General features: G+C 47.6%; 1 protein-coding gene across 6 annotated transcripts in view; it reads left to right on the forward strand.

The window, feature by feature from the left end:
* Window positions 1-18,644, forward strand: part of RBFOX2 (RNA binding fox-1 homolog 2) — a 75,285-nt gene extending 56,641 nt beyond the window's left edge. For 3 of the 6 annotated variants that reach the window (XM_042838095.1, XM_042838096.1, XM_042838094.1), the window contains exons 7-13: window positions 1,593-1,646; window positions 1,789-1,881; window positions 2,922-3,054; window positions 8,318-8,357; window positions 16,157-16,245; window positions 17,188-17,260; window positions 18,378-18,644. In XM_042838095.1, the coding sequence (XP_042694029.1) occupies window positions 1,593-1,646; window positions 1,789-1,881; window positions 2,922-3,054; window positions 8,318-8,357; window positions 16,157-16,245; window positions 17,188-17,260; window positions 18,378-18,422 (527 nt within the window). In that variant the 3' untranslated portion in view covers window positions 18,423-18,644. The remainder of the gene's footprint in view (window positions 1-1,592; window positions 1,647-1,788; window positions 1,882-2,921; window positions 3,055-8,317; window positions 8,358-16,156; window positions 16,246-17,187; window positions 17,261-18,377) is intronic. The other 3 variants (XM_042838099.1, XM_042838097.1, XM_042838098.1) reach the window with 2 other exon arrangements.
* The last annotated feature ends 8,241 nt before the right edge of the window (window positions 18,645-26,885 follow it).

Consider the following 26,885-nt stretch of genomic DNA (forward strand, 5'->3'; position numbering starts at 1 on the left):
TGCTAGTGCAAGAATCCATTCTAATTACAACCTAAGATTCAGAGACGAGAAAATAAGGATTTTATTTGTGGCTCTGCTGCTGAGTTGTTGTGTGGCTCTTGACAAATCACGTAGTTTTTTTTTTGGTTACTGAACTGGGGAAACAGGGACAGGCAGAAAGACTGAGATTCTGGCTTTTAGTATTTGAAAGGAATTAGGAAATCTTATAGTGAACGGCAGTACAGCCATGTTACATTTGCATGAGAGGAAGGGTAGAAATTGTGCATGGCTGTTTGGTATCAAAACCTGTCTTACATAAAAATGACTTGTGAAATGTGGTAACAGGTAGGAATATTGTGCTTTAACAGTCAGCAGTGTTTGCTTTAAAGGTGTGCAAAGGACTCGTTATTAGGCCAGGTGTAAGACATGCTAACAAGTGGTGGTACAATCATTTCTGTATCGTGGGACTGATCCTAGTCCTGTTATTGCCATCACTCACATTACTGTTTGCTAGTAAGGTGTGCAGTGCAGGACAGTGTGCCCAGACTCACAGAGGGAGCGTGCATTGCATCTCATTGGTTCAGATGAGGGAATGGTGTTGATGGGCTGCACCTCACACAATTGTTCGTGTGGTTTCTAGGCTGGATAGGAGTGTAGAAAGTGTAGTGTGTGTATCAGGACTCCTAAAGCAAGACAGAGGAAAGATAGGAATCTATTCCAATAGAAATGCTTGCGTGATTGCTAGCTGAGCTGAGTCTTTCCTCCTCTTTCCACACCAGCCCAGATCATGCTGTTAGCTTTACACCCATCTTCTGTGCCCAGAGAGAGAGGTGATGGGCATGGCAGATGGGTTTCTAGATCTGACTGGGGAACGTGCTCTTCTTCACTCCCCTTCTACAGTGGCAGGCCAGTGGTGGCTCCTTTAAGCATTATTCTACTGTGTGTTTTGTGTTGACGACTTCAGTTCTTGCTGATTATCCAGATGATATTAAAACCAATTCTCTGGGAGGGCTTTCATCTGAAAAGGAACGTAAAGGTGATAGGAAACTCTAAAATAACACGGAGAGGAGCAAATGTGAGATGAGGAGAGTGAATTGCTTTTTTTGCGATGCAGTCAGGCAATCCGGTTAGTGAGGAAATCTCAATCACTGTTGCTTTGTAGATCTCTAGCAAATATGACAGAGCGGTGATTTGAGAATTTAAAGGTGTAAATTGACTTCCCTGTGGTTTCAGAGAGGTTTTGGATCCACAGCATTCGACATGAATGCGTGGAGGAGCTGACAGCACGGTTTGCACAGGGAATGTGGAGCTGCGCGGTGCTTGCGGCGAGTGTGTGTCTGAGGCAGTTGGCATTCCCTCAGTGCCCTCCTGCAGGTCAGCTGGCGTTTGGCTGTTCCCTTCAGTACAGCAACCTACACCTAGACCTCGATGTTAGAAAAAAAGCAGTTGGCCTCCATCTACACCAAGGGGGATTGTGGTGAAGCAGAAATTGGAAAGAGCTGCTGCTGCATGTGAAGCTGGGACGCATGCACGAGACCGTTCCCCGTACCCACGCTGCCTGCTCCTTCTCTTGGTGTAGATTCTGGCATTCACTGCAGTCTTTGTTGTTTCAGGTTGGAAGTTGAGTCCTGTGGTTGGAGCGGTGTACGGCCCTGAGTTATATGCAGGTAGAGCTTCAGCAGACACTTCCACTTCTGCCATTTAACTGCAGTGGTGTTTGTTTATGTTCTCAATTTGCTGTTTCTTTATAACCTTTTTACGTTTGTTTTTTTTTTTTTTTTTTTTTTATTCTTTTTAAAATTAAATTAGCGTCCAGCTTTCAAGCAGATGTCTCGCTGGGCAATGACGCCGCAGTGCCCCTGTCAGGAAGGGGGGGTATTAACACTTACATTCCTTTAATCAGTAAGTAGCCCCCATTGGCCCCTCTCTTGTTACTGTGCTTGAGTTAACTATGACCTGTTTCCCTTCTTTTCTCCGGTCTGTATAATATATACTTGAAAGGATGGGTCTTGTCGGGAATGAGTTCACCTATAGCCCAAGTATGCTGCGCAGTGGCTGTAACCCGTTCATCCTCAGTGTTTCTGTACTGTGAATGGGTTCATCTATGTGACGAGGAGGCTGCAGACCAAGGGGAGGGTGTGTGCAAGGAATAGGCCATTCCCTTTCCCTCCACCCCTTTGGAAACAAAGAAACCAAACGGACAATTCCTAAAGTACATATTATACAAGCTGTCAGGGCCCCTTGGTGTGCACCTGGGCGCACGCCGGGTTGGGTTCATGCTTCTCCACTTGTCCCTCTGGGTATGTACTCATGACGTGTCTGCAGATGCCTCTAGGGCTTCACGTCATTCCATGGTGAGCCAGCATCGAGTGTAATGAAATTAAGTGAAGAGGGGCTCTCAGTAAGCTGGCACTTTATGGGAAGTTTCTGCTGCTGTTATATGGGCTATCTTGTCTTTCAGGCTTTAAAATGAACATACAGAGGATTGGGTGGCAAAGAGTGGGAGGGGAAAGGAGGGAAGAGACTGATGTAAGTTGATTGACTTTAAGGGCCTCTTGACAAATTATTTTAAAGAGCCTCTGCAGTTTTGGAAGAGCCGCCTGCTATATTGATAGTAACTCTCTGCGCTTCTCGGACTCTAACCAGACTGCATGGCGGTGTCAGAGGGGGGGATTTGGACCCTGTTTGTGGTGGGTGAGGCATGCCAATGCATTAACCTCTTGCATGCCAAACCTCTCTGCAACCCCTCCTCCCCGAAAGGCCATGGTGTAGCAGGACGTATGTATACGATGCTTGCTGGGTTAGAAGCATGCCCCTCCGCAGGATTGATGCAAAACATCCCACCGCTGCGGAGCTCTTGTGTCACTTTGTTTGAAGCAGGCGGTTGTTCCCTGGGCAGGAGCTGGGATCCTTTTCACCTTCTCCCTTGTCTGTCTTTACAGTTCCAGGCTTCCCCTATCCAACTGCAGCCACCACAGCAGCCGCGTTTCGGGGAGCCCACCTGAGGGGCCGAGGAAGGACGGTTTATGGGGCAGTCCGGGCAGTACCTCCTACAGCCATCCCTGCCTACCCAGGGTAAGCACTGGTCACAAGAGCAGAGTGCTCTGCACAACTGTGTCAAATAATGGGTTGGCTAACAAAAACATAACTAAAATTGTCTGGATGGTGAGAGTCAGGGTATTTGCTTCGCGCCAGAGTGTTCTGCATTCGATGGCATCCAATGGGGGCAGTCCTAAATTTTGCCATGTTAAGTTCTTGCCTGAGAGAATTTTCAGTACTTGCAGCAGCCTAAAGTGCTGATGTACTCCTTCTCAGAATTTCTCGATTTATCTTCTGGTATTTGTCATCCATCAATTCAATACATTGCACCACTACTGAGAAGGACAAAAAGACGGGTCTAAGATGTCCCCAAAAGTTCCAACTCTCTGCACTCCTTTTGTGGTTTTCTTGCCCAGGAATGAGGAATATTATCTGTTACCTTCATGCCTCACCATCTGGCAGTAGGACAAAGAAGAGCCAGCTACCCACAATGGATTTGCTTTCTTTGTTGGAGACGGTTTAAAAAGGTTTAAAACAAAGATTAATCAAGTCCATTAATTGGAAGTTGGGAGAGTTTGGGATACAGTGAGAACGAAAGTGCTGCGTTCTTCTAACTGTTGTATGAAGCATTGCTGAATTCACAGCCTCAGCACGCTTCTCTGTCCTCTGACTTTACACTAGCAATGCAGTGGAAGAGATTCTGTTACAAAACAATATTCTGCTGTTCAGAAGCAGAAAGAACCGGTTTGGTATGTGTGTGTTTTGTTTTGTTTTTTTTTGGTTGGTTGGTTAAGTGTGATGGAAAGACAGAGATCACAAATCCCTTCCGAGTTCCGAGTCCTTTTATTGGTTCTGATTTTGAGGATGCTTTGTTCATATTGTCTCTGTAGAATTTTATTGGCCATATTTTCAGATAGGTCTCTCAGAAAGGAATAGGAGCAAATCCTTCAACACAGAGAATGGGCTGATCTTTTTTTTTCCCCCCCTCTCAGACTAGCTTCAAAAGGGAAGAAATTAAGCTATAAATCTTTTTATTAGAAGGGAGGAGGAAGCTACACACATTAACAAAAGGAGCTGGCCTGATACAGATAAGCTTGTATTATGATCTGTAGCAGATGAAGTGGAGAGAGCTTCTGTGGCCCTTCGTTACTGTTGTCCTGTCTGATATTTAAAGTGGAGCTGAAGGAAGCAAGGTGCAGTGGTCTAAGCTTTGCTCTCAGACAAATCTAGCAATGTTTGTATTTAATTTACCCAAACACTTTAATTGAAACCTCCTCAGAACATTTAGGCATTTGAATGGAGTGGTCTTTTGAGCTCTTAGATCCATCTTTTTGCCACCTCCTTTAATTCATATGTGACATCCTCTAACTTAAGCCTCTGACCTGCAGCTTGTCAGTCTGTTGCTCTGAAAATGACCCAGCCCTGCTAAATTTGGAGGTGCTTCACAGCAAAACAGAGAAGGAAAGTTGAGGTACCATCTAGGAGAGTGCAAAGTACCTGCACTGGGGAGGTTGTATGCTTCATCCCTGGGAGTAACGGCTGGAGCGTTCCTGGCAAGAGGCTGTCACCAGGAGAGACTCAAGCTCTGTCTTCCATATAAATCCAGCTTGAGTCCCCTGTAAAGCATGTATTCAATTTGGAATATGGGCCAGGCTCCAGTGCTTATTCTTTCCAAATACTGTCTTGTGACTGCATTTATTTACATTATGTTGGGTTTGTTTGACCCTGCTGGCCAATTTCGTGTCTTCATGGGCAGCGTTCTATCCAGTAAACATTTGCAGGATAGCAGTACATGAGTTGCCTTCAGAAGTGGCCCAGAACTTCCCCTCCTCCCAAGCACTGGGATGTAATTAACTGATTCTGGTGTTTATTGTTGTTATAGGCTGAACCTCTACATAATATTTTGTAGAGGGAATTTGATTCCTTATGGAATAATGTATACTGTGCTGTTCAGATCCATGTTGCATTAACCTATAGGACAGCCACAGGTGTGGGCACTGCTAACCCCCACAGAGTCAGGGCAGATGCCAGAAGGTCAATCAGCAGCGCAAGAATGATGGAAACATAGTGAGTCTTGTGGAAGAAGGCAGTAAAGTGAGCTGTGGGTTTATTCAAATATGGTAGAGGGAACTGACTTTTCACAAAACCTAGTGGTGTTTAAGTTGCTGTAAAACCTAATGGTATCACTGAATGTGTGAGCTCAGCAGCATTATAAAAAAAAAAAATAAATAAATTGTAGAATAATACAAGCTTGTTGGAATTGCTATACTGGATCAGACCTGAGCACTGTTCAGGTTACTGTAATTTTTGACTGTGTCTGTAGTGCTAGATTCTCCAGAGGAAGGTGCAAGAAATCAGATAGTTCTTAAATGAATGAATTTCAAGATCTCAAGCTAGATCCGAAGCTCAGATCTACTAATGCATATGTAAAAGGCACTTAAACATACGTGCAGCCCTGAACGTTTATTTAGGAAGGGTTATTCGTGTGATAGAAAGCAGTGGCTCAGAGCAGTGAAGAAGCTGGTGGATAGTCACCTGAGCCTGACCTCAGAGCACCAGTGCACCCCTCAAGGTATAACTGAGGCATTCACTAGAAGTGTGGAGACACAGTAACCTCTGGTCTGTAGCGTGACTTGAGCCAGTGCTGGAGTATTGCCCCCACTTGTAGTGGCCATGCTTTCTAAATGAAAGCTGACAAATTGCACTTCAGACCAAGAACTGCAAGAATTAAATCAAAGCCTGAAGAAACCCCCTTGGCTACTCTAAAATTCTCAAAATGAAACAAGTGTGATCAATTTTATTTCACAAACTGCAGGTTTAGGCATTGGCTTGTTCATGGTCGTTGAGTACAGATACAAAGAGTGGGCTTGTCATGGTGAAGTATAATTTAGTTTAGAAGCATAAATGTATAGAAGATTCTCCCACTCAGAACCAAAAGTAGATAAAAGTCAGACTAGACATAAGGCAGTGGGGATCTTCGTGGGATTTCTTTGTTTTGTTTTGGTTGGTTTGGGTTCCTTTTACAACATAGTCACCTGTTGGTACAACTCAGTTTGCGTATGTCTTGCTCTCGTGGATGTGTTTTAGCTCAGCTAGCGGGCTTTTCACGGATGCCACTGAGACACGATGGGGCTGTTTTATGCTCCTGGTCAGTCTGCATAACCAGAATGGCCTCTGTGGTTCTCAAGTGGAGTTTTCGCTAGCATTGAGAATCACAAATATGGCTATTTTAGTATGTATATAAACCCTGCTAAATTTCAGCCTTTCAGTTGGTGTCAGGTCCTCACTTAAGACAGGATGCACGCGTGCTCTGTTGCTTGGGCTTGGGAAGCCTTGCTCTTACTTGTTATAGCGTTTTTTGCAGTTTTCTCTGGAGAGCTGGTGCTAGCATCTCTTGCTGACAGGATACTGAGTTACATGAACAGTGCCCTGATCCAATGTGGTAATGCTCTTAATTAATCCAACTGATTGTGTTTGGAATAACTGTTGAAACTGCTAATGTGTTCATAAACCAACAGTCACTTCCTCTGTCATGCGTTTGCCTTTCCTGCAGGAGCAGGTGGAGTATCACTGCTAAAACACTCCTGATCCTAGATAGAGAACCCAGCAATGTAAGTCGCTGCCCCAGGAGCCCAATTCTTTGTTATGTGATTGCAAAGAAAAGAAAAATTGGCTTCAACAAACGTGATCTTACGGCCTGCTTCTCTCTGCTGAAGTGGCTCCCCTCTTCCTCTAACAAGGGTCTCTATCTTTGTATCTGCTCCCAGCCCTCTTGGAGACCGTAGTAATTCTGTCCGCTGGGAATGCAGTGTACTTTTCCTGGGGAAGACAGCAAGACTAAATTATTCAAGCAGTAGCTAACACTGCGACAGATTTTTAATTTATTTATTTTTATTTTTAGTAATAGCATGCAGAATTTTGGCAAGATGTGCTGGGCTTTTTTGTGTGTGCGTGCCTTACAGTAGGTGGGTGTCTGAGGGTGGCAGGCTCTTGGCAGAATTTCACAGTAAAAAAAAAAAGTAATAATAGAAAAGCTGGCGTTCCATGCCTGGTTCTTCCTTAATGCTATGGGTAAGTCATGCGCATTAGGTCCATGAATATCACATGCTGGGGCTCTAATGCTTTTTAAAGCTTTGAGCGAGGCGGTGCAGAGCTATTCGGAGGCCAAAGCAAGAGGAGATTCCACGAAGGACAGGCTGAACGCACACGGGTGGGGGGCATACCCTCTCTTCCTTCCTTATCCTTCCCCAACCCCTGTCCCTGAAGCAAGCTGCGTAGTCCTACGCTAGCGAATGCTCTGGCAAGAGTGGTTCTTTGGGAACCCCAGGCTCCAGTTTAACGATTTTACCTGCTTGAAGTTCTGAGAGAAAGAAATCGATGGCTTAAAACAGAAAAAGTATCATCCCATGGAAACCCTTCCAGATGCTCCTCTCTGCTATGGAACATGTCATTACTACCAGGGACTCCCACTGCACCTTTCAATTCTCGGACCTTGGACCAGTCACCTAACCTTTTTAGCTCATTATCTCTGCTTGTGAAAGCAATGCATTGTGGGTATTTTTGGTTTTTTCTTTTTTAATTACATTTCTCTGTGTTTACTTTGATCAGAATTGATTGACTTGTTTTCCTGAGGTGTTGCATTGGTTCTTTAAGATGCTGAATAATAATACTTTGCATGCTTGTGTGATCAGCCAAATCTTATCGCATGTCTAATGTGCAGGGTAAAAGCAGGTGATGTATGGATGTCAGAAACAAAGCCAAGCAGCCCTGTGAAGCTCGAAATACGTAATTGTACACAGCTCTCTGAAACATGCTTCTGACATAGGTGATTTCAGCCCCCGTGGGATACCTTCTGAGGGGCCTCTCCATTTCCAAGCCCACATCACGAAGCCAATGTTTCCATGTGTGTAGGGGGGTAACTTAAACAATTCCAGGAGAATAACCAGAGCGGAGGTTTCTAAACCCTTGTTTCTCTTCTTCAGGACATCAGATCTTTTTGGGTCTATTTTTATTGTACAAGATGGTTGTTCCCCTCCCTCTCTCCTTTGCATACTGTCTCCCCCTCTGCCCGCCCCTTTCCCCTTTGCATGCCATGGAAGATGACTTGGAGCCGTCTAGCGTGCGTGTGCACACATTCTCTCGCTGATTCGCTCCTGCCAAAAGCCCAGGTTATGGATTCATACATCACCTGCCTGTGTAAAACGCATGTGCATGCTGCCGTCCTCAATAACCGGAATGTGTTTTCTGTTCTTTTGTTTTTTGTTTTTTGTTTTTTTGTTTTTGTGTGGATTTTCTGCAGTGTGGTTTACCAGGACGGATTTTACGGTGCTGACCTCTATGTAAGTACACACACCGGAGCCTTCTCATCCCCAACCCCTGACAAGCCAGCCTTTTTTTTTTTTTTTTTTTTTTGGTTTTTTTTTTTTTTTTGGTTTGTTTGTTTGATTTGGTTTGTTTGTTTGATTTTTTTAAAATATCATTTACTTTAATTTTCTTCTTCCTTGTGGATATATATTTATATATTTAGGAATGCAAGCATGCTTCTCTGTCACTGCGCTTGCCCCTGGGTGCAAGACCTAAGCCTTTGGGTTTCCTGATCATTGCCAGGGTCAGTTTACTGGGTGTCCTCTCCCTCACATGCACACTGCTACTAATCAACCTGAGAGATGATTAGCGAATTAAAATTTCTCTCAACACTTCTCTCATTTACATAATTTGGATATAAAAATAACAGGACTGGTTTAGCCTCAGACCTTCCCTTTCCTTCTCCCCCTCCACCCTCCCCTTTCTCTCCACTCTTGGGACCCTTTCAGGTTTGATTTGTGCAGCCCACACTAAACGGAGCTGACTGGATGTTTAAAAATGTTTGTGTGCCACTGGGATGTGGAACTTATCCCTTCGGGGAAGACACTGGGGCTGATTAAAAATGGAGGCTGAGATGCTAGAGTGAAAACTGACACCTCAGTTTGCTAGTCAAAGTGGTACCTAAATAGGCTAGATTCTCTTACCTCTTTGGGGAGTTGTAAAGTACAAATATGTGGAGATGTTTGGTTAGAAAAGCCAGCAGCCTACTCCTGTTCGGCTGTTAGCTCTGGTACCACAGGAGACATTGCCCTGTAGTTGTCTTCATCCTACCCAGCCAGCTGGTATAACACATCTCTGAAGTATCTCTATAAGCAGCTGGGTTGTGGCCATTGTGGGTCTGAGAACTCTGGCCAGCAAGAAAAGCCATTTGCTCTCGAGTGGAGAGCTGTTGTAGAACAGTTCTGATAGGAGTATGCCTTTCAAAGCCAAAATGTTTAGGCCTACTGCTGCCATCACTACTTGTGGCCTTGTCTAGCTCTGGCAAAGTTCTCTTGTGCAGCATTTATAGGTAATAGTTCTTCAGAGCTGGGGAAGCTTTGTATTGGTAGTGGCATGACTGTCAGCATGGATTTCATGTCCCTGCTCCTTTGAAGATGCTACTCCTGACATTTGTGAAGAGGACCCCAGGGGCTAGACTGAAGATAATGGATGGAATTAGCTTTTGGATTTTGTTGGCTTATACAGAGGGTCAGGTCCTATAGGGGCACTTTGCCCAACACAGTTACAGCAGTCAGAAGACATGCTCTCTAAGCACGGAGATTTTGGGTGTGCTTCTTCATGCTTACGTATAGCAGTATGTGCACATCCCTCTAAAAATTGATCTGCCTAGTCAGGCATTACTTTGTAAGATGGTAGTCACTGACACAAGAGTTCTGGGTTTTCTCACTTCAGTCTTAAAATGTCAGCTTTACAGACCACTGGCTTTGCTACAGCAGGCAAACATAAGAGCAATACCTTCTGCTTAGTGCCTCTTCCCTCAAAGTATGTGTAAGAGGTTGTCATGTTGAAAGAGAAGACTGGTCAAGATTACTCCCCATTTGTTTTCCAGAAGCCTCCTTTAGAGCTTCCATTACTGGTGGGGGAGAGATTCTTATCAAGCACATATTAGGGGCGGTGACTTCAGCAGTGAAGAATACCCGTCATCGCTTGGTGCTGCAGTGCAGTAGCATCACGTAGTCTCCAGATCAGGATAAAAGTGGGAGGTGAATTTCTGGTGATTTTGCTTTCAGTTGCTTAGGCCTCACTGTGAGAAAGCAGGACAGCAGAATGGGACACTCATCAAGGGAGATGATTGTCTGTTATCCTGTATTACTGCTGCCCAGCACCCTATAACAGAGCTCAGGAGAAAAAGCTGTCCTAATACAAAGTTGCTGTTCCAGGCAGTTTGCTAATTGGCACATGCAGAAGGGATGCAGCATACCTGTGCCTCGTTGCTGGACAGTGCTATTCCCTGCAGTGCTTACGTCTTTCTGCTTGCCATGAAAAGATTGTGCAGATCACAGAAGGGAAAGCAGAGGGTCCTTTGATAAAGCTTAGTCCTTTCTGGTTGGATTAGAGGGAAAACTGAACTGAGGCTCCCTTCTGAGTCAAGGCAAGGTGGCAGAGACCCTGAGCTAGGTAGGAGGGAGGGGTTAGCAGTAGGTGAGACAAAGGGGAAGTGTCCCAAACTTGGGCTGTTCTTTCCACATAAGTGCTGTATACCAACTTCTCATTTTCCTCCTCCTCCTCTTCCTCACTCCTTCTTTCTCTCCTGGGGCAACCAGCCTGCTAGCCATGTCTTCTCTGATGAGGGCACTCCATCTCTTGTTGGATGCGTCCCACTCTGGCAAGACACCTGAATTCATAAACCAACCAGCCCCAGGATGCAGAGGGCTTCATTTCAGATCCTAAGGAAGGTTATTTTTCAATGGGGTTAATCTGGGGTGGAGGGGAAGAGGAAAACAAAACAAACACAAACCACCCCACGTTGCAAAGACCACTCCTGCCTGTGAAAAGCGTGCTTGCATCCACTGGAAAGAAAAGGCTGGTGAGCCCCACTGTGGGCTGTTTGTATGATTGTTTCTTTCCACAGCTGTGTTTTTTTGAACTGCTCTTCCTGTGTTCTGTTATAGAATAGTCTTACAGGAACCAATCATTAGCGCTAAAATACCTCAGGTAGGAGTGCCAGTGTGACCTGCCAACCAATCAGATTGTGGATTGCAGTGGAAAAAACTGAATTATACTAACCATTCCAGCACCACATTAGAGATGGGAACAGAGGCTTTTTTAGGGCAGTGCAGACTCCCGTGTGAGCCAAGCCCCCGCTGTAGCAGGGTGGCATGTGTCCAGATTTCACACCGAGTGGCATTTCATTCAAAAAATGTATTTATGTCAATTCAGTGGAAGAGTTAACAAGGTCATGCTTGTCCCATTACCATGTAGAAGCACCTGCTGGCTGCAATGGACACTGTTGTCCTGTCACCTCTTTTAATTCATTCATGCTCATTCCTGGTGCATGTATGCCACCCTTCTAATACAGAAACGCTGGAAACAGTTCTAGCCCATTCTGCTTCTGACTTCTGCTCTAGGGCAGTTTTGGGGTGGAAGACAGGATCGTGCTTCAGCAAATTAAAGATCCCTAAACAGGGCTTTCAGTCTAAACCTGGCAGGTGGTCAAATGTGTCTAACAGGTACGTGAGTTAGATGTTTCTTAGTGGCATAAAGAGTGCCCAGCCACACTCTGTGTGCCTGAGGCAGCAAGGGACGAAGAAAAGGGGAGCTTGTAACCATAGAATATGCTGGCATAGTAAGCCGTAGGTTTGGATTTCCTCATATTCCCGTTGCAATGATGTTCCCATTGCACTGAACACCTAATGTGTGCCCGAAGAGCAGAGGAGAAGATGGGACTTCTTTTGAGCTGAAATATATAGTTTTAACATGCTCATTTATCTACGTTAATATGTTCTGTAATTGGAACGCTGCTCTAGCTGGGATTGCAGTTTCCTATCTATGTTGTTTTGCCAAGTTTGTCTCATTCCCTGAAATAACACAATATTGAAAAAGCTGCCATCTAATGCTAAGAAGGGATAAAAAAAAGGTTTTGTTTTTTTTTTTTGGCTTAAATAAAAGCATGACATAAGAGTCATTTGAAATATGGGCTTTTGTGAACACCTGGACAAATCCAGTTGTTTGCCAATTGGGATCTATAGACTCGGGCTCTCTACACATTCTTATGAGAAAGGGGGTCCAGCATAGCCCCCAGCAACGCTGGCAGTATAACAAGAGAAAGAGAACTTGAGTTAAAATAAGCGGCATTGAAAATTGTGTGAATTTATCTCACATGCTCTCCAGACAATCCGAAAGATTATAGCAGAAAGAACTGGTCTTGGTTTAGACAGTCTTTTTGATTGTTAATCATTGCCCAGTAAAGATTCATAAGCTGAGGCTGCCCTTGGACTGTCCCATAGATACATCTCTGACCTAGCATCTTTCACAAGAAGCTCAGGCACGCTCATTTCCTTTGAGACAAGGCTAACGATTTTAAACACTGCACCTACATGGGTAAACCACTTCACATAAATAGATGGAGTGGAAATTTGCATGGCTGTCCTGGGTTTCAGGGATCATGGCACTGAACGGTGTCTTCTGTTGCAGTCTGGAGGAGTGTGGTGCAACTAGCAAGGGCCTTTTTGAAGTTACTATTTATGTCATTGGTGAACATGATTGCTCATGTTTGTTGAGAATGCTCTACATAGGTACAGTTTTTACTTACTATACTACCTGAAGTGAGTGGCATCAAGAATCACTAGGAGTGGTAGGACCTTGTAGCTGAGGTTACGGGCTAGCTTTGCACACTAGTTAAAGTTGTCTGTGAACAGAAATGGCAGGAGGAAAACTGGTGCATTGGACAAGCTGAGTAGGGCTTCAGATGCATTGAGGGAATTACAGGTGGGTCCTGGGTTACAGAGAACGGGAGCCACAGCTGGGTCAGGCAACCCGCACAGCGTCTCCTTCGCTCTGTACTGCTCCTGGAGCTTGACAAAAGTGTTGATGAAACCAAAACAAGTAATAGCTGCGACTTTCTCCTCTTTCCTTCAGCCTGTTTTGGTGTATTTGGACCTGCTGGTCATGCTAAATACATCCCCTTGTCAGAAATCCTTCGGCTGTCCGCACTCATTGCTCCTACGACAGGACCGTACCATGGCCATTATAATCCCCATTTTTGGTTTTATTTGGAGTACACACAAGTAGAATTTGCAGACTGCTTTGAGCCAGGCAGGTCTGCCTGTGTGTGTGTACCTGTATCCTGTGACTTTATTTATTTTTTTGAAATTAACAGTAGCTTCAATTTTGCATCAGTGCATGGTTAAAAAGCAATACACGTCAGCTATTCCTTAACTTCATTTCTCCAATGAATTATTTCTCCTGTGTTTTTTTGTTTTTGTTTTTTTTTTTTTTGTTTGTTTGTTGTGCAGTTGACTGAAGAAATGTTAACATCCCGCTCTAAATCTCTCAGTGGAGTCTCTGTTCCCTTCTCTGATATAACAGATGGGTTATTGCTTGTTATAATTATTAACATTGTGGTGTGGGACAGGGCATGGGTGGGAGCCATTTCGGGGGGGAGGGCGGGAGGCTGCGGGAGTTGTTGAGGTTGGAATGTTAACTCCAGTGGTGACTGACTGTTTCCGTAATAGCAGGTTGTTGTGGCTGCACGCTCTAGTACTTGAGGCTGTGTACTTCACTGAGCTTGTGGTAGAGCCTAGGGCGAACTGCTGTCCCAAGAGAATGCTGGGATGGATAGAACTAGCCAATATGAGTCTGAACGTGGTGACTTTGCTGGTTGTTCTAGCTCCAGATGTCAGCATGCTTAGTTTTTAATTTTGATTAATAAATGTTACGCCATCCCCTCCCCCCCTTCCCACACCTGATTCCAACCCTTCTTTTCTTCTTTCTTGTTTTGGTTTGGTTTGGTTTCATTTCCCTTTACGAGAGATATGAGTTATAAGAGAATTACTTGATAACCCTTGCTAGGTTTCAAACTGCATCTTGCTCTCATGTGTGGGGCGTGTGCCGGTCACATTCGAAATGGCTTCCGATGTGACACGTGGCTGATGGGTGAGAGGGAGAAGGGGACAGTGCTAGGAAAATTCTGCTTCTGTGCCATGCCCAAGTGATAGACTGCACCAAGAGTTCACTGAGGTTGGAAGCTTAGGGAAACACCAGCAGGTCCTAATTTGGTGAGGTCAGTCAAGGTTTCATTCGGATTGCCTTTTGTTTGTCTTGTCTCCCTCACTTTCTAGAGCTGAGGGCAATAGTGGTGTGATGCTAGCACGCCAGAAATAAGCCAGATCTCCCCAGACCATCAATCTGAAATGCACAGATTGAAACGACTTGTTAAGAGCAACCTGGTGATTGAATTCACTCTGAAAGATTCATGTTACTCTCTTCTGTTAACTAGAAGACTGAAGGTCTAGCAAGTCCCTCTCCTCCAGAGTAGGAAACCACCCCTAGGCATGTTTTGGATAGCCCTTCTGCAGGGGCAACCAAAATGAAGTTGAAGTCATGGCCTCTATTTTAAAAGCTATCTGGTCCAAAACTGAGAGCTGCTGAGCAAAGACAAATCATAAAATCATGGAAATCATAGAATGACATAGGATGGAAGGGACGTTAAGTTCCAACCCCTCTGCCACAGACAGGGTGGTCAACTGCTAGATCAAGTACTAGACCAGGGTGCCCATGGTCCCATTTAACCTGGCCTTGAGTGCCTCCGGGGATGGTGCATCCACAACCTCTCTGGGCAGTCTGTTCCAGCACCTCACCACTGTTAATAAAACAAGTAAACAAAACCTTCTCCCTGACATCTAGTTTAAATGTCCCCTCTTTTAGTTTAAAACCATTCCCTCTTGTCCTTTCACTATCTACCCCTGTATATGATATAAAATCATTACAGGTGGAGAAGACCTCTAAAATCAAGTCGAACCATCAACCTATCACCAGCACTCCACTAAACCAACTCCTATGCTAGAGCATGTGTTGTGCTCCTAGTTGCATGCAACCGTAAGATTTACAGGGAAAAAGTGGTAGTGATATTTTGAGCCAATGCTGGAGGTGAAGAGCATAAGTCTGCCTTCTGGTCCTTCAAACTCTGAAATGTCAGTTAGAAAGAAAAAGGAAAAAGCCCGAAGCAATCTGGAGTTTTCCGGTGTTATTTACGGCTCGTTGTGTTTCTGGCAAATCAAACCCATGGTTCATTTACCATTGCACCTCCCCCCTCTCCCCCAAGTTAACAAAAACATGTAGAATCAAGAAAGATCTGACCTTGGCTTCAGAGCTTTGTCCTGACTGCCACGTGCAGCCCTTGTCCCCTGGTCTAAAAGGTGGCTGGGGTCCATCCCTCATTGTTGCAAGATGAGTAGAGCCATAGGTCTGGGCCTGGGCTTCCTCTGCCCCAAGAACTTTTGGTGTGAATTCCAGCAGGACACTCCCAAGTCTCCCTCTGGGTCAGGATTCTTGTTTTACCTACTCAGCTGGAGCTGTATTTTCAGGAACTGCCCATTCTGAGTGTAACCATTTTAAAGATCTTTAGTACAGATGTGTAGCATAGATAGAAATGCAGCAGCAGTACAGACTGTTCAGACATGATTTCTGCCAACCCGTTTCCTTCTTACTTTAAGGGAGGGGTATCTGTGCTGGTTTGCTTGTTGGTACCCCTGAGGCCACCAGAAATGTATCTCCCTGACCATCATTTCCTGGTTGCTTTTTGGCTTTCCTGGCTATTGATGCTTTTATGCATCTGAACCAAAAGAAAATCTATCCTTTGGGTCTCCCAGGCTTTAAAAAAAAAAAAAAAAAGACAAAACGAGGGGGAAAAAAGCAGGAGTTTGTCTGAATTATGTCCTTTCTAAAATACATCCTTCATGGAAGGTGCCCACCTCTGATTTCCCCAGCGTAGGAGGAAGGGGACATAGAAATTATGTTGCATGCAGTATTTCAGCTCTCTTCTGGATTTCTGTTTCCACATGCCAAATTTAGTTTCCTACTGGGATATCACCATGCTCAAGCTTGCTTTAATTTATTCCTTCTGCTAAACGGGGCAATGGAAGAGTGTTCGTAGTCCTTCTGAGCAAAGGAAGACGCACGTGCCAATGTGCGATGCTCGTAATATACGTGACATGGGAGCTGATGCAGTTTGAAACACTTCCTCTCCTTGTGATGTGTGATTCCTTTTTCATTTTTTTTTTTCTCTACGTGGGTGGACAGGTATCTGTAAAGTCAGTTCTCTTCTCTCCTGCAGGGTGGATACGCAGCCTACAGATATGCACAGCCTGCTACTGCAACAGCAGCCACGGCCGCTGCAGCCGCTGCAGCAGCTTACAGCGATGGGTATGTAAGGGGCAGGCAACCACGGGGCTGGCTTGCTGTGCTCAGAGATCTGAGGAGCTGTGATCCATTACAGTTCTTCTCTACTTCTTTCCCCATTTCTGTCTTACTTGCACTCGCACACATGCATGCACTGCCCAGCGTGAAGGATGAGTGCACGACTTGTCTCTGCTCCCAGGCAGCATTGCCCTCTGGCGTGTGCGAGCCGGCACAAATCCTGGCCCCTTCCTTAGCCTGGGGACTCCTTGTGCAAAGGAGGAGGTGTGGTCATGGCTCAAGGTTGAAAGCCCTGGTTGGCGTTGCAGGCTCCTTGCTCTCTGACTCTGAGCAGGTTGCTCCATCACTGCGTGCATTTCTCTCCCCATCCAGAACTTAAGAATTTCTCAGCTCATATGGCATAGGGTGCTTTAACATGCAGCTCCGTGTGAATGGAAAGGATGATCATCATCAAAGTGCTCACCATAAGATTTTTCATCTCCTGTGCAGTGAGGCTGCGTTTTAATCTTCGCACACGTGAGAGCATTGAAGTTCGTGCTCCCTTCTGTTCTGGAGAACCCGCAGTACTTTCCATGTAGCAGCTGGTACTGTGCCAGTAGCGCCGGCACTGGGGGCTCACCCTCCTCCCCCACCACATCACTCGAGGCGAGGGCTGCAGTAGTTGCCACGTGCGAGGTGCTGACCTCTTTCCTACAGGTTGAGCTCCTGGTGCTGCCACGTCCCTCCTCGCAGGCCCGTCTCTCGCCCATCTCATACCGTGCATGGCGGCATGCCCGTAGGCTCTCTTCCAAGAGGGGCAGCCCATGTGCATGTGTGTGCATGTATGCATACATGTGTGTAGAAGGGCATGCTGCTTCTTCCATTGCCTGTGGTCAGACAGCTGTTTCTCTGCCCCCCAAAGTGACTCTCTTTCTCTTTTTTTTTTGTATGTTTTCTCCCTCTCTTCAGTTATGGCAGGGTGTACACAGCAGATCCTTACCATGCCCTTGCCCCTGCCGCTAGCTACGGAGTTGGCGCTGTGGTAAGTGCAATTTTCTTTCTTGTGCTGTTTCTCGACCCCGGCACGGGGAACAGCTGCTCACTGTGTGTCGGGTACTGGAACTTCATCCAGAAAGATTTCTTCATTGAGGAAGGAGGTCCCTAGCTGCAGTGCCAGCTCCTTCCTAGTTGTGCATTCGTATATCTGCATGTGTGCGCTAGGAAAGGAGCCAGGTTTAGGAGAGCAATTATCACTCAGTGTTGTACATCTTGTACGAAGGAGGTGGTGGGAGGATCGCCAGAAACATCGGGAACCAGAGTGTTGTAGGTGCATTGGTACATCTGTATCAAGGAGGTAGACAGAGCAAGAATCGGCAGTGGCTGAAGATGCACGACGTTCTTCCTTACCTTTTTCATTAGCTTTAAGGGCTCTATTGCATATTGAGAGATCAGTGCGAGGTAGAGTAAGGGAATAAGTTTTTCTTGTGACATCTTGCAGCAGAGCTGCACTCGGTTCCCTCTTCTGCTAGCAGAAGCATGCGGTGTCCTGCCTGCCAGCGGCGGTTATGCAAGGGCAGGAATGAGGTATGCTGGCCTCGCATGGGAGTGGCACAGCTTGCTGAGAACACATGCCTGCCCATCTGCTTCTAGCCAGTGCAGTATCTGTGTTGCTGCAAAGGCTGGAATGCAAATGCGTGCGGAGAAAAAGTGCACCTAAATATAGATGTCTGCAGTGTAGCTCCTCTGAGCCGCAGCTCATCATGTGGATTCCTTTTAGAGTCAATGGAGGAAACAGAGGTTCTTCTAGGATAGCAGGTCATCGTGCCTCTGTCAGACCTGTACATTAAGCTGAGATGAAGAGGATCCTAGAAGTGCACTTCTGCTATCTGAAACATCAGCCTAGACAACTGGCTTAGAAAGTAGGACTCATGAGTCCCTCTCGTACTGAGGTCTGTGTGCCTGGGACTTGCCAGACTTCCCCTCCAGCTGGCTGCCTGTGAGCCTGGCCCCTGAGCTACTGCTTGCTTTAGCAGGCGAGGTGATCTTTTGTCTCTTAGATGGTGGCAGGTCAGTGCCAGGACGCGTCCGCTAGCCCTGAGCGCCTCCAGGCATGGTTTGCCCTCCTAACGGCCTCTTCTTTTCTCATTTGATTTCTACAGGCGAGTTTATACCGAGGTGGCTACAGCCGATTTGCCCCCTACTGAAGTGACGTGAGCCCCCTGCAAGTGGGACAGCCCCCCCAGTTCATGAGGCCTGGCTATTGCAATATTTACTAGTAGAGGAACTCTATAGCAAGACGAGGAGGAAAAACAAAAACAAAAGAGAATACTTTTTTATACCTCACTATGTTCTTTGAATATGTATTTTTTTTTTTCCTTTAAATTTCTGCCTTTAATTCTTTTGTTCCAAATATTGTGCTTTTTTTTTTTTTTCCGGTTTTTTTTTTTTGTTGCTTTTTTTTTTTTTTGTTTTGTTCTGGTTTTTTTTTGTTTTTGTTTTTGTTTTGTTTTGGTTTTTTTTAATTTTAACTGTGGTAAAAAAAAAGAAAAAAAAAGAAAAAAAAAAAAAGAAAAAAAAAGATAATGCATTTCCGTGTGTGTATGTTGGTGCATAGCTTATCCTACCAATCACGGAAAAGGCGATTAGCGATAAGGAAAGCTGTTAGAAACTGCTATTAATCAGGAACACGCAGACAGAGTTACTGCCCTGGGACTGGTGCTCAGTGCCCAGGAGGCGGGAGGACGTGAGGGAGAAGTCTGCACCTGCCGTGTTTCTGCTCTGCAGAAGGAAGCGCTCTTTGGCTGTGGCTGGGACCTAACTGCTGGTGGGAGATTTTGCATATGGAGAAGGGGGAAATGCGGAGACTTCCCTCCTCTTTTTTTTTTTATCAGCACCCGACGACGCGCACGGGTTTGGGACAGTTGCAGCAGTGTCAGAATTTTAGACTCGGCGAGAGAAGATTTCCTCCACCTGCCCAAAGACTTTGGCTGTTACCGCTGCACAGGGGACAAGACTTTGAAAGGAGTTTTTGAGGAGGAGGATCCTTCCCTCCCGCACACACAACTTACTCTAGCTGATCGTTGTCCATTGCTGGTGGCTGTAACTCTCTTAGTTTTCCATCCTCCTTTTCGAGACCCTTCTCCCTTGCTGTCCCTTTGCTCCCTCTCTTCCTCGAGGAGCGGCTGAAGCAGTGCAGCATCACACAGAACCTCTGCTGCGGACAGCAAGCGGTTCCAGCTGAGTGCAGCCGTGACGATGAAGAAAGCTGTGGCTGAAGAAGCGTGCATCAGTGCTGACATCCAGCCAGCGAGGTCTCTCCTTCTGCTCGTCCTGAGCTGCTTAGACACTGCAGCGAGCAATCTGATTCAAGTAACGTGAATGAGGAAAAGCAAGTCAGTGTATAAGCTGCTGAGGTGAGGGGCATATGCACGTGGGTTTGTCTGGGGGAAGAGCGTCCTTTATGTTCAAACGTGATCCTGGTTTTGTTTCGGTCAGGAGTTTGGGAGGAGGCAGAAGCAGTTTGTACGAGCTCTGAATTCATAGGAACTTCCCACCACAAGCTATGTATCCAAGGCCCTTTCAGTCACATTGGAGCCCTGGGTCCGTTCTGCCCAGCCTCCCATAGAAAGTTGCACACCTGGGCTGCTGGGTCCATAATGACACTACATAAGACAAGATTTGGAAGCGGAGAGCCCGCTCGGGGTACAGCTCTGTGACTCCCCCAGCACTGTCTCCCTTCTCTCCCCAGCAGCGATTTGGCTGGGCCACAAGGTTGGCGTTCTTGGCTGACCTCCATCCTAGGTTCCCAGCAGCCCCGGTGCTCAGAGGGAAGTGCTTTTACACCATCCCTAAGCTGGGTTAGAGAAGCGTGGTTTCACTGAGCTGCCTCAACTCTTGCTTCTTGGAAGGACTTCTTGGAGCATGGGTTTGTTGGTGGACTCTCTCCTACTCCTGCCATACCCTTGCTTCTCCACCCACTGCTGATAGCAGAATAGGAAACCTCCTGCATTTAACACTAAGCAATGTCTACAAGCTGGGCTCCTGGGAAGGTGTCCTGGCCCAGCCATGCACAGCCATGCATTCTTTGCTCTCCCCGAATGAAACGCAGCCTCTCTGGGTGCAGCAGAGGGGAAGAATGGGGAGGCCATTAGTTAAGCTAGAGACCCTAAAGCTATTGATTCTCTGGAGGAATAGCTAGAAAAAGGGGACACCAAACTGCCAGCCTGTTGGCCACCTTTTGCTGTTTTGTTTTGTTTTGTTTTGTTTTTTTTCCTGGTTTTATTGTTGGTTTTTAATTTTTTTTTTTTCCAAGCCAAAGTTTGGTTTGTTGCTGTTGTGACTATTTTTTTTTTGTTTGTTTGTATATAAATATTTTAGTTAGATTGAAAAAACGGGGAGGGGGGCACAGGGTGTTGGGGCTTTCACAAAAACTAGGAAATGAGAGGGAATCGGGGCTCCTGGGGGCTCTTGTTGGAGCTGCAGGGGGCTCTGTGGTAGGAGCAGTGTGAGGGGAACCGTGCCCACTGGGGGGCTCACACCCCTCTGCCCCTTCCCTGCAGTTCAGCTCAGTTGGTTCTCACCCACTGCCAACTCTTCCTCTCGGGCGCAGGAGGCCGGCCCCATTTCTGCCTCCCAGCAGAGTCTATGCACGGCAGCTTCAGCCTACCCGCATCTGTTGAGAGGCCAGGGGGCTTCGTTGTGGTGCCCCGCTGTATGATCTCCAAGTAAAACCTGCTCCAGAGCATCCTGGTTCTCCTGCTTCCATCGCTCCCCACCAGGCTCCCAAAGTCTGAAACGTTGCAGTGAGCAGCGGGAGTGCTGAGCTCCCCTTTGGCAAACAGCAGGTGTGGTTTTGCTTGGATCCTAATGAGGTGCGTTCAGAGCAGCCAAGCCTTGGCTATCCTGTCTTCTGGAGGAGTGAGGACAGAGCCTATATCTCCCTATGCAAAACGAGTTGCTCTTAATGAGTTTAACTGGGTCCTGGCTTGTCTGGCAGACAGCAGCTAACATTGTCCCTGAGGCGGCTCTGCAGGCGAGTCCCCAGGGCTTGGCTTTCACAGGGGCAGCACGGGCTGGCACAGAGCTTGCTGCTGTCACCTCTTGTCCGGTGGCACCCAAGGGTTCCTCTTGGTGCAGAGGAAGGGAAGTTCCTCTGAGTGTTGCTGTCTTTTTTGTCTTATAGCAGATCTGGCCAGTGCACCATGTTATACCGATACAGTTTTGAGTTGATGAGCTCCTTTTTTTTCTATAGTATGCTGGTCTGTCTTTCCTTGAGGGTGTAGTTGTGCTGGTATACAGCTGAATTCTACTGGCGTAGCACACTCTCTACTGGGAATAGGTCTCATCGGTGCCTGGTGTGCAGCGTAAACCTCCCCCTATTACCAGCTGCTAGGAAAAGCTTTAGGAAAAGCTGTGCTGGGAGCTGAGCTAGTGGGGAGCTCACCCAGGTCTGGGTGGATCCAGTGAGGGGTTCAGAGAGACAAAGCCATGTTTTAAAGTAGCCTGAGGGAGAGCAGGCTGGCCCAGCGAGGGCTTGTTGAGGAGACCTGTGGTTCAGTCAGCGCTCTGTCAGTGACCTTCACATCACTGCCCTAGGCTTGCTTTCCCATCCCTAATGCACAGGTAATAGTTTATCCCCTGTTCTCACCCATTTTATCTGTGGAAGCGTGCAACACGAGGGCTGTCAGAGTAGCAGGCTCAGGTGTTAGCTGCGGTACCGTTGGTGCCACCATCTCATCGCCCGCCCTTCTCATCCTGGAAAGAGATGTGGGCTGCTGGCTGGTGTAGAGAGCTCCTGAAGCGGGGAGTGCAGAGCCCCCCCCCTGTTGGTTCCTACCCACATACATCCCCAGCCCTTCCCTGTCTGCATCCCAGCTCAGCCCCAAAGCAGGAGATGGGCGGAGTGTTGGGGAGCACTTGGAAACTTATCAAAGGGAAACCACCGCAGGCTCTGGGTCCGGCTCCGCAGGGGAAGCGTGTGGGAGCTGCAGCCCTTGGTGCAGAGGGTGATGGTTGAAGCGTGTTACCTGTTTGCACTGTTTTAATATAGGAGTGGGGGGGAAATGAAACCAACCCAACCTAGTGAATGCGATGAGCATCCGATGTAAACTTCTTTGTGTTTTTCTTTTGTCATGCTCTTGGAAAATGTCAAACATTTTGTAGTATGCACCAGTGAGGCTTGATTCTTTGTTGCATAAAACACTATTTTCGGTGATGTTAATGTCTGACGAGCCCCTTCCCTCCACCCCACTTTACTGGTTGCCCTTTCTAGCCTCAAACTTTGGTCAGACCTTTCTTCTGCAACAACTCCAGTCCCCAAGGCGAGCAGGAGGCCAACGGCCAGCGTGTGAAATGGGGCCCTACTCAAGCAGGCTCAGGGCTTTTCCCCAGTACGTGTTCCTCTAGCAGAACTCAGCAGGACGGCCCCCCTCCTTCCCCAGCGTGCATTGAGGGATGTCTGGGTCCTGTCCCCGCTGCCGACTCAACGTTGGGAAGCACTACCAGTCATCATCCCCTGGGTACTGGGCTGTGCCTCTTGGCAAGCCAGAATCCTTACCTGATTCACCAGGAGCCTGCTGGTGTTTGAAGCCGTCCATCCCAACGTTCATTTGGCTGGCAGTTGGTAAAATGCCACTTCATATCCCACCCCCATCCCACCCCCCGCTTTTTTTTTTTTCCTGGACTGGGTCAATGAGAAATCTTGTACCAGGCTCCCAGTTCTCTGCTGCTGGAGGGGCTCGTTGCTTCCCCAAGGAATGGGGTTCCTTGCAGCATTCAGGCCTCCTGCAGGAGCAGCCTCAGTTGTGGTCATGTTTTCCTATGATTTTTTCGTTTGTTTGTTTGTTTGATCACAGTATTTTGTGTGCGTGTTGTAGTTTTGGCAGCTTGGATTTGGCTGCGTTACCATGTGACGAAATAATCCTCTTTTACCCCAGGGGATGTGATTTGGTTTGGGGCTTTTTTTTTTTTTTTTTTTCTTTTTTTCTTTTTCTGTTTTGTTTGGGATTTTTTTTTTTTTTTTCTTTTTCTTTTCCTACGATAGAATCCTGCTTGTAAATAAGCTGGAGCTCAAACTTGGGGCCCGCAGCCTCAAAGCGGGGCCGCAGAGCGATGCCGGCTGGCGGAGCGTGGCTCTGACCCCCCAGGCCGACCTGCTGCAGAGCCGGAAGGTTCCCCTGCGAGGCCGAGATGCCGCAGCACCTCCCGAGGCAGCGACGGAGTCGCCCCTCCCCACGGCCCCCCCAGCACCTCCCATTGCCAGGTACCACTGGGGAGCGGGACGTGGCCCCCCCACGGACGCGGCCCTTTCCCCTGGCTCATTTCCTAGGACGCCCGAGCCGCTTGCCCAGGGTCCCATTTCCCCGCTGACTCTGGAGAAGCAGCAGCTGCATCCCAGGGCTTTGTGACAGCCTCTTGACTTCCCACCCTCCCTCGTTAAGTATCATATTGTATAGTAGCTTTCAGACCATACAGTATTCATTGGGTTATTCCTATAATTATCAAGTAGCTGGAATTGTGAAGGTCGGAGTAGTTAGATCTTTAGCTTTTATTCCTTTTTTTTGTATTACTATCCATGTGTATAAATTATTGATCATGTTGCTGGCTTTTATAAACTCTAAGCAAGGGGGGAAACCCTTCCTAACCCTTTGCAAATGGTAATGAAGCACTGTTTTTAAATAAAAGAGAGAAACACCAGTCGGACGGCTCCTCGGTGTGTTTGTGGGTGCCTGGGTGGGTTCCAGCAGCGCATCTCCTGCAGGGCGCCGCCAGAAGGGGGGGAGATGGAGATGGATCCACGGTGGGTAATATGGGTGGCAGGAGGATGGCTGAACTAGATGAGAGTACAGTCCTTTTCCAACCTTAATGACTACGTGATTGTCTTGTAATGGGTGAAGCCTGGTGTGATCTCAGCCTGCCTGCCCGTAACCCCACGCTCTTCCAGGAGCTCCGATGTGACTTTAGCCACTGCTTCGCTCCTCCTACCTGCACCAGCAGCAGCCAAGCAGGAGTTCATTCGTATTCTGTGAAATGCTCAGAGTGAAAGATGTCATGCAAATATATATATATACACACACACAAATAATCAGATGCCTTTTCCGCTGAAATGAGCCTAAAAATAACAAATAATAAATCCCTGCGGGCAATTTGCAAGTAATTACGGAAGCATCAGCTGAGCGAGATGGTGGTGCGGAATGGGCCGAGTACAGCTGAAGCCAGCACTGGGTTTGTTTGGTTGGTTTTGGAGATGCGAGACACCGGGCACAAGAGGAAGGGGCTGTGGGCAGCGCTGCAGGGCTGCGTGTGCTCTTCCAGCATTCCTCTGCAGTGTTTACTGGGGAGCTGCAGTGTGTTCCCGTCAGATGATGCTCGCTGCATTCTAACAATAACTCGAGAGGATGTTCAGCAGCAGCTGCTAAAATTAGATGCCTGGGAGTCAGGGGGATGGTGGCAGAGCTGGAGCAGGGGCTCTGCATCAGGAGACGTCTGGAGATAAAGCCTTGCAGCGCTGGGACCGAAGCACGAGGCAGTGGGGCGCTCAGAGAGTGAAGAGAAGGCAGCACAGGGCTCAGCCTTCAGTTCAAGGCGTGTGGGTAAAATGGCTGCTCTTGGGGCTGACTATTAAGCCCTTCAAGGAGTCATAGAATCACAGAGCAGCTCAATTTTGGAAGGAAGCTCAAAGCCCACCCAGCCCCATCCTGATCCGTGGGCAGGGTTGTCACCCACCAGCTCAGGCTGCCCAGAGCCCCATCCAACCTGGCCTTGAGCCTCCAGGGATGGGACACCGCAGTGTCTCTGGGCAGCTGTGCCAGCGTCTCACCACCCTCTGAGTATTTCTCCTCAACATCTGGCCTAAATCTCCCTTCTTTTAATTAAAGCCATTTCCCCTTGTCCGCTCACTATCAGCCACGTAAAAAGTGGCTTTCTCAATGCAGTAACCTTTCTGCTTTGCTCAAAGTAAACTTGCTAGAAATAAAGCTTGTCCAAGGAGGATGATGGTGATTCTTTAGCAAGCTGACCAAGGGAAAGAATGGTCCGTTGGGAGCAGGGACAGTTAGGATGGAAGCGTCTCAGTGCTGATCCAGTGGCTGCAGAGAAGGAGGCCCTGCACCATGCAACCGTCCCTGGCCTGGTGATCTGATGGGCAGGTACTGATGCCCAGGGAGAAGTCCCGATTCCCAGGGTAGCAGCGGGGTGACTTTTGCTTGGAGTTCACTGCTGGTCTCCTATTGACTATCCTGGCTTCAGGATGATGGCCTGGGCATTCTTCTGATAGCCTTTCACTTTGGTTCAGGCAAGATGCGTTTGTTGTTCTCAATTTTAACGTCCATATGAGCATGGCTGCGTTGCATGGTTCCTGCAGCTGGGGCTGAGCCGGAGCAGCTGGGGCTGGAGGTGGCAGGAGTGAGGGAGATGAGACTGCCAGAGCTCGTCTGCTTATTCGCCCCAAAGAAGGGCAATTAGTTGCTTTCTAGAAGTGCCTTACAAGGAGCAAAGATCTGGCTTTCCTAGGGCTGTAACACACCCTGGCGTTTGGGTCTTGAGACTGGAAAACTCCAGCCCTCTGTGTTGGCTGTGGGACTCACTGCAGTGAGTTATGGCTGAAGCACTTCTAAATGTCACATCCCAAGCCCGGAGCTTCCAGTGACTCATGCTGGCTGGCCCTACTGCTGACTTTCTTTGTGGTGACTCGCCCGCTGGCCTGGCTGCTCTGCCTTTGCCCTATGGCCGAAGCCCCTACAACTGAGTGCTGCTGCTCCTCCAGCTTTTGCGTGCTCCTGTTTCTCTCCCTGCAGCAGCAGCAGAGCAGGAGCTTCACAGCCTTTGGCCAATTTGCTGCAGCAACGCATCCATGCTGGGAGCCATGCAGAGCCAGCACCCCCAGCAGCTGTCCCGGTTTGCAGAAACTTTCTTGCCTTTTTAAGGACATGCCGAGTGCTGCACTCTAACTTTAGCACAAAGGTATGGTTGACTTGGCTTCTTTTATTAATGGGTGGGTATAAATAAATCTGCTCTCGGTGCCTGTCTTCCATGTGTAAACACCGAGCTCCGTCCCAGCTCTTTTTGATGATAAATTCCTCATCTTTTGAATCACAAATCACTTCTGTGTGTCTCGGGAGGAAGCGTCAAAACGCAAAGTCACTTTGCTTTTTATAGCCCCAGCGCTCTCCAGCTGAACTCCGCTCGGAAATCACTGATTTCATGGAGCCCTTCGACAACAGCAGCCCCCACGTGTTTACATCACTGCCAACACAGCCTCCTGCTGCCATCCTCTGCTCTTTGCCAGAGGCTGGGAAACCTCACCATGCAGAAAACCTCTGGGTCTTTGCTGTTCCCCATCAGCGCACCCCCTCTGTGCTGCTGCTCTCCAGATAAAGCTCGCGCCTTTGGCCAGATTCATGCAGGTGAGAGGCTCAGATCTGCCTGAGGGGAAAAGAACCACTTGGTGCTCCATGGGGACATCCCTCAGAAGGGCTGTCGCTGCAGGGCCATGGACCTGGGCAGGTGCATGGTGGGTCTGTGCTCGGATCTCCTTGGGCAGATGTGAGATGTTGAAAGTCCCAAAGGCAGGGAGGGGGTAGAGCAGCAGCATCGTTATGGGCAGCCAACAGGCTGGAAAACAAGGTCTGGAGGACAGCCAGACTCTTGTGTGCACCTCTCTAGCGAAC

This window comes from Centrocercus urophasianus, unplaced genomic scaffold (assembly GCF_019232065.1).
Source record: "Centrocercus urophasianus isolate 14NV4802_14NV808 unplaced genomic scaffold, USGS_Curo_1.0 seq_73, whole genome shotgun sequence".
In the NCBI taxonomy this organism is placed as follows: domain Eukaryota; kingdom Metazoa; phylum Chordata; class Aves; order Galliformes; family Phasianidae; genus Centrocercus; species Centrocercus urophasianus.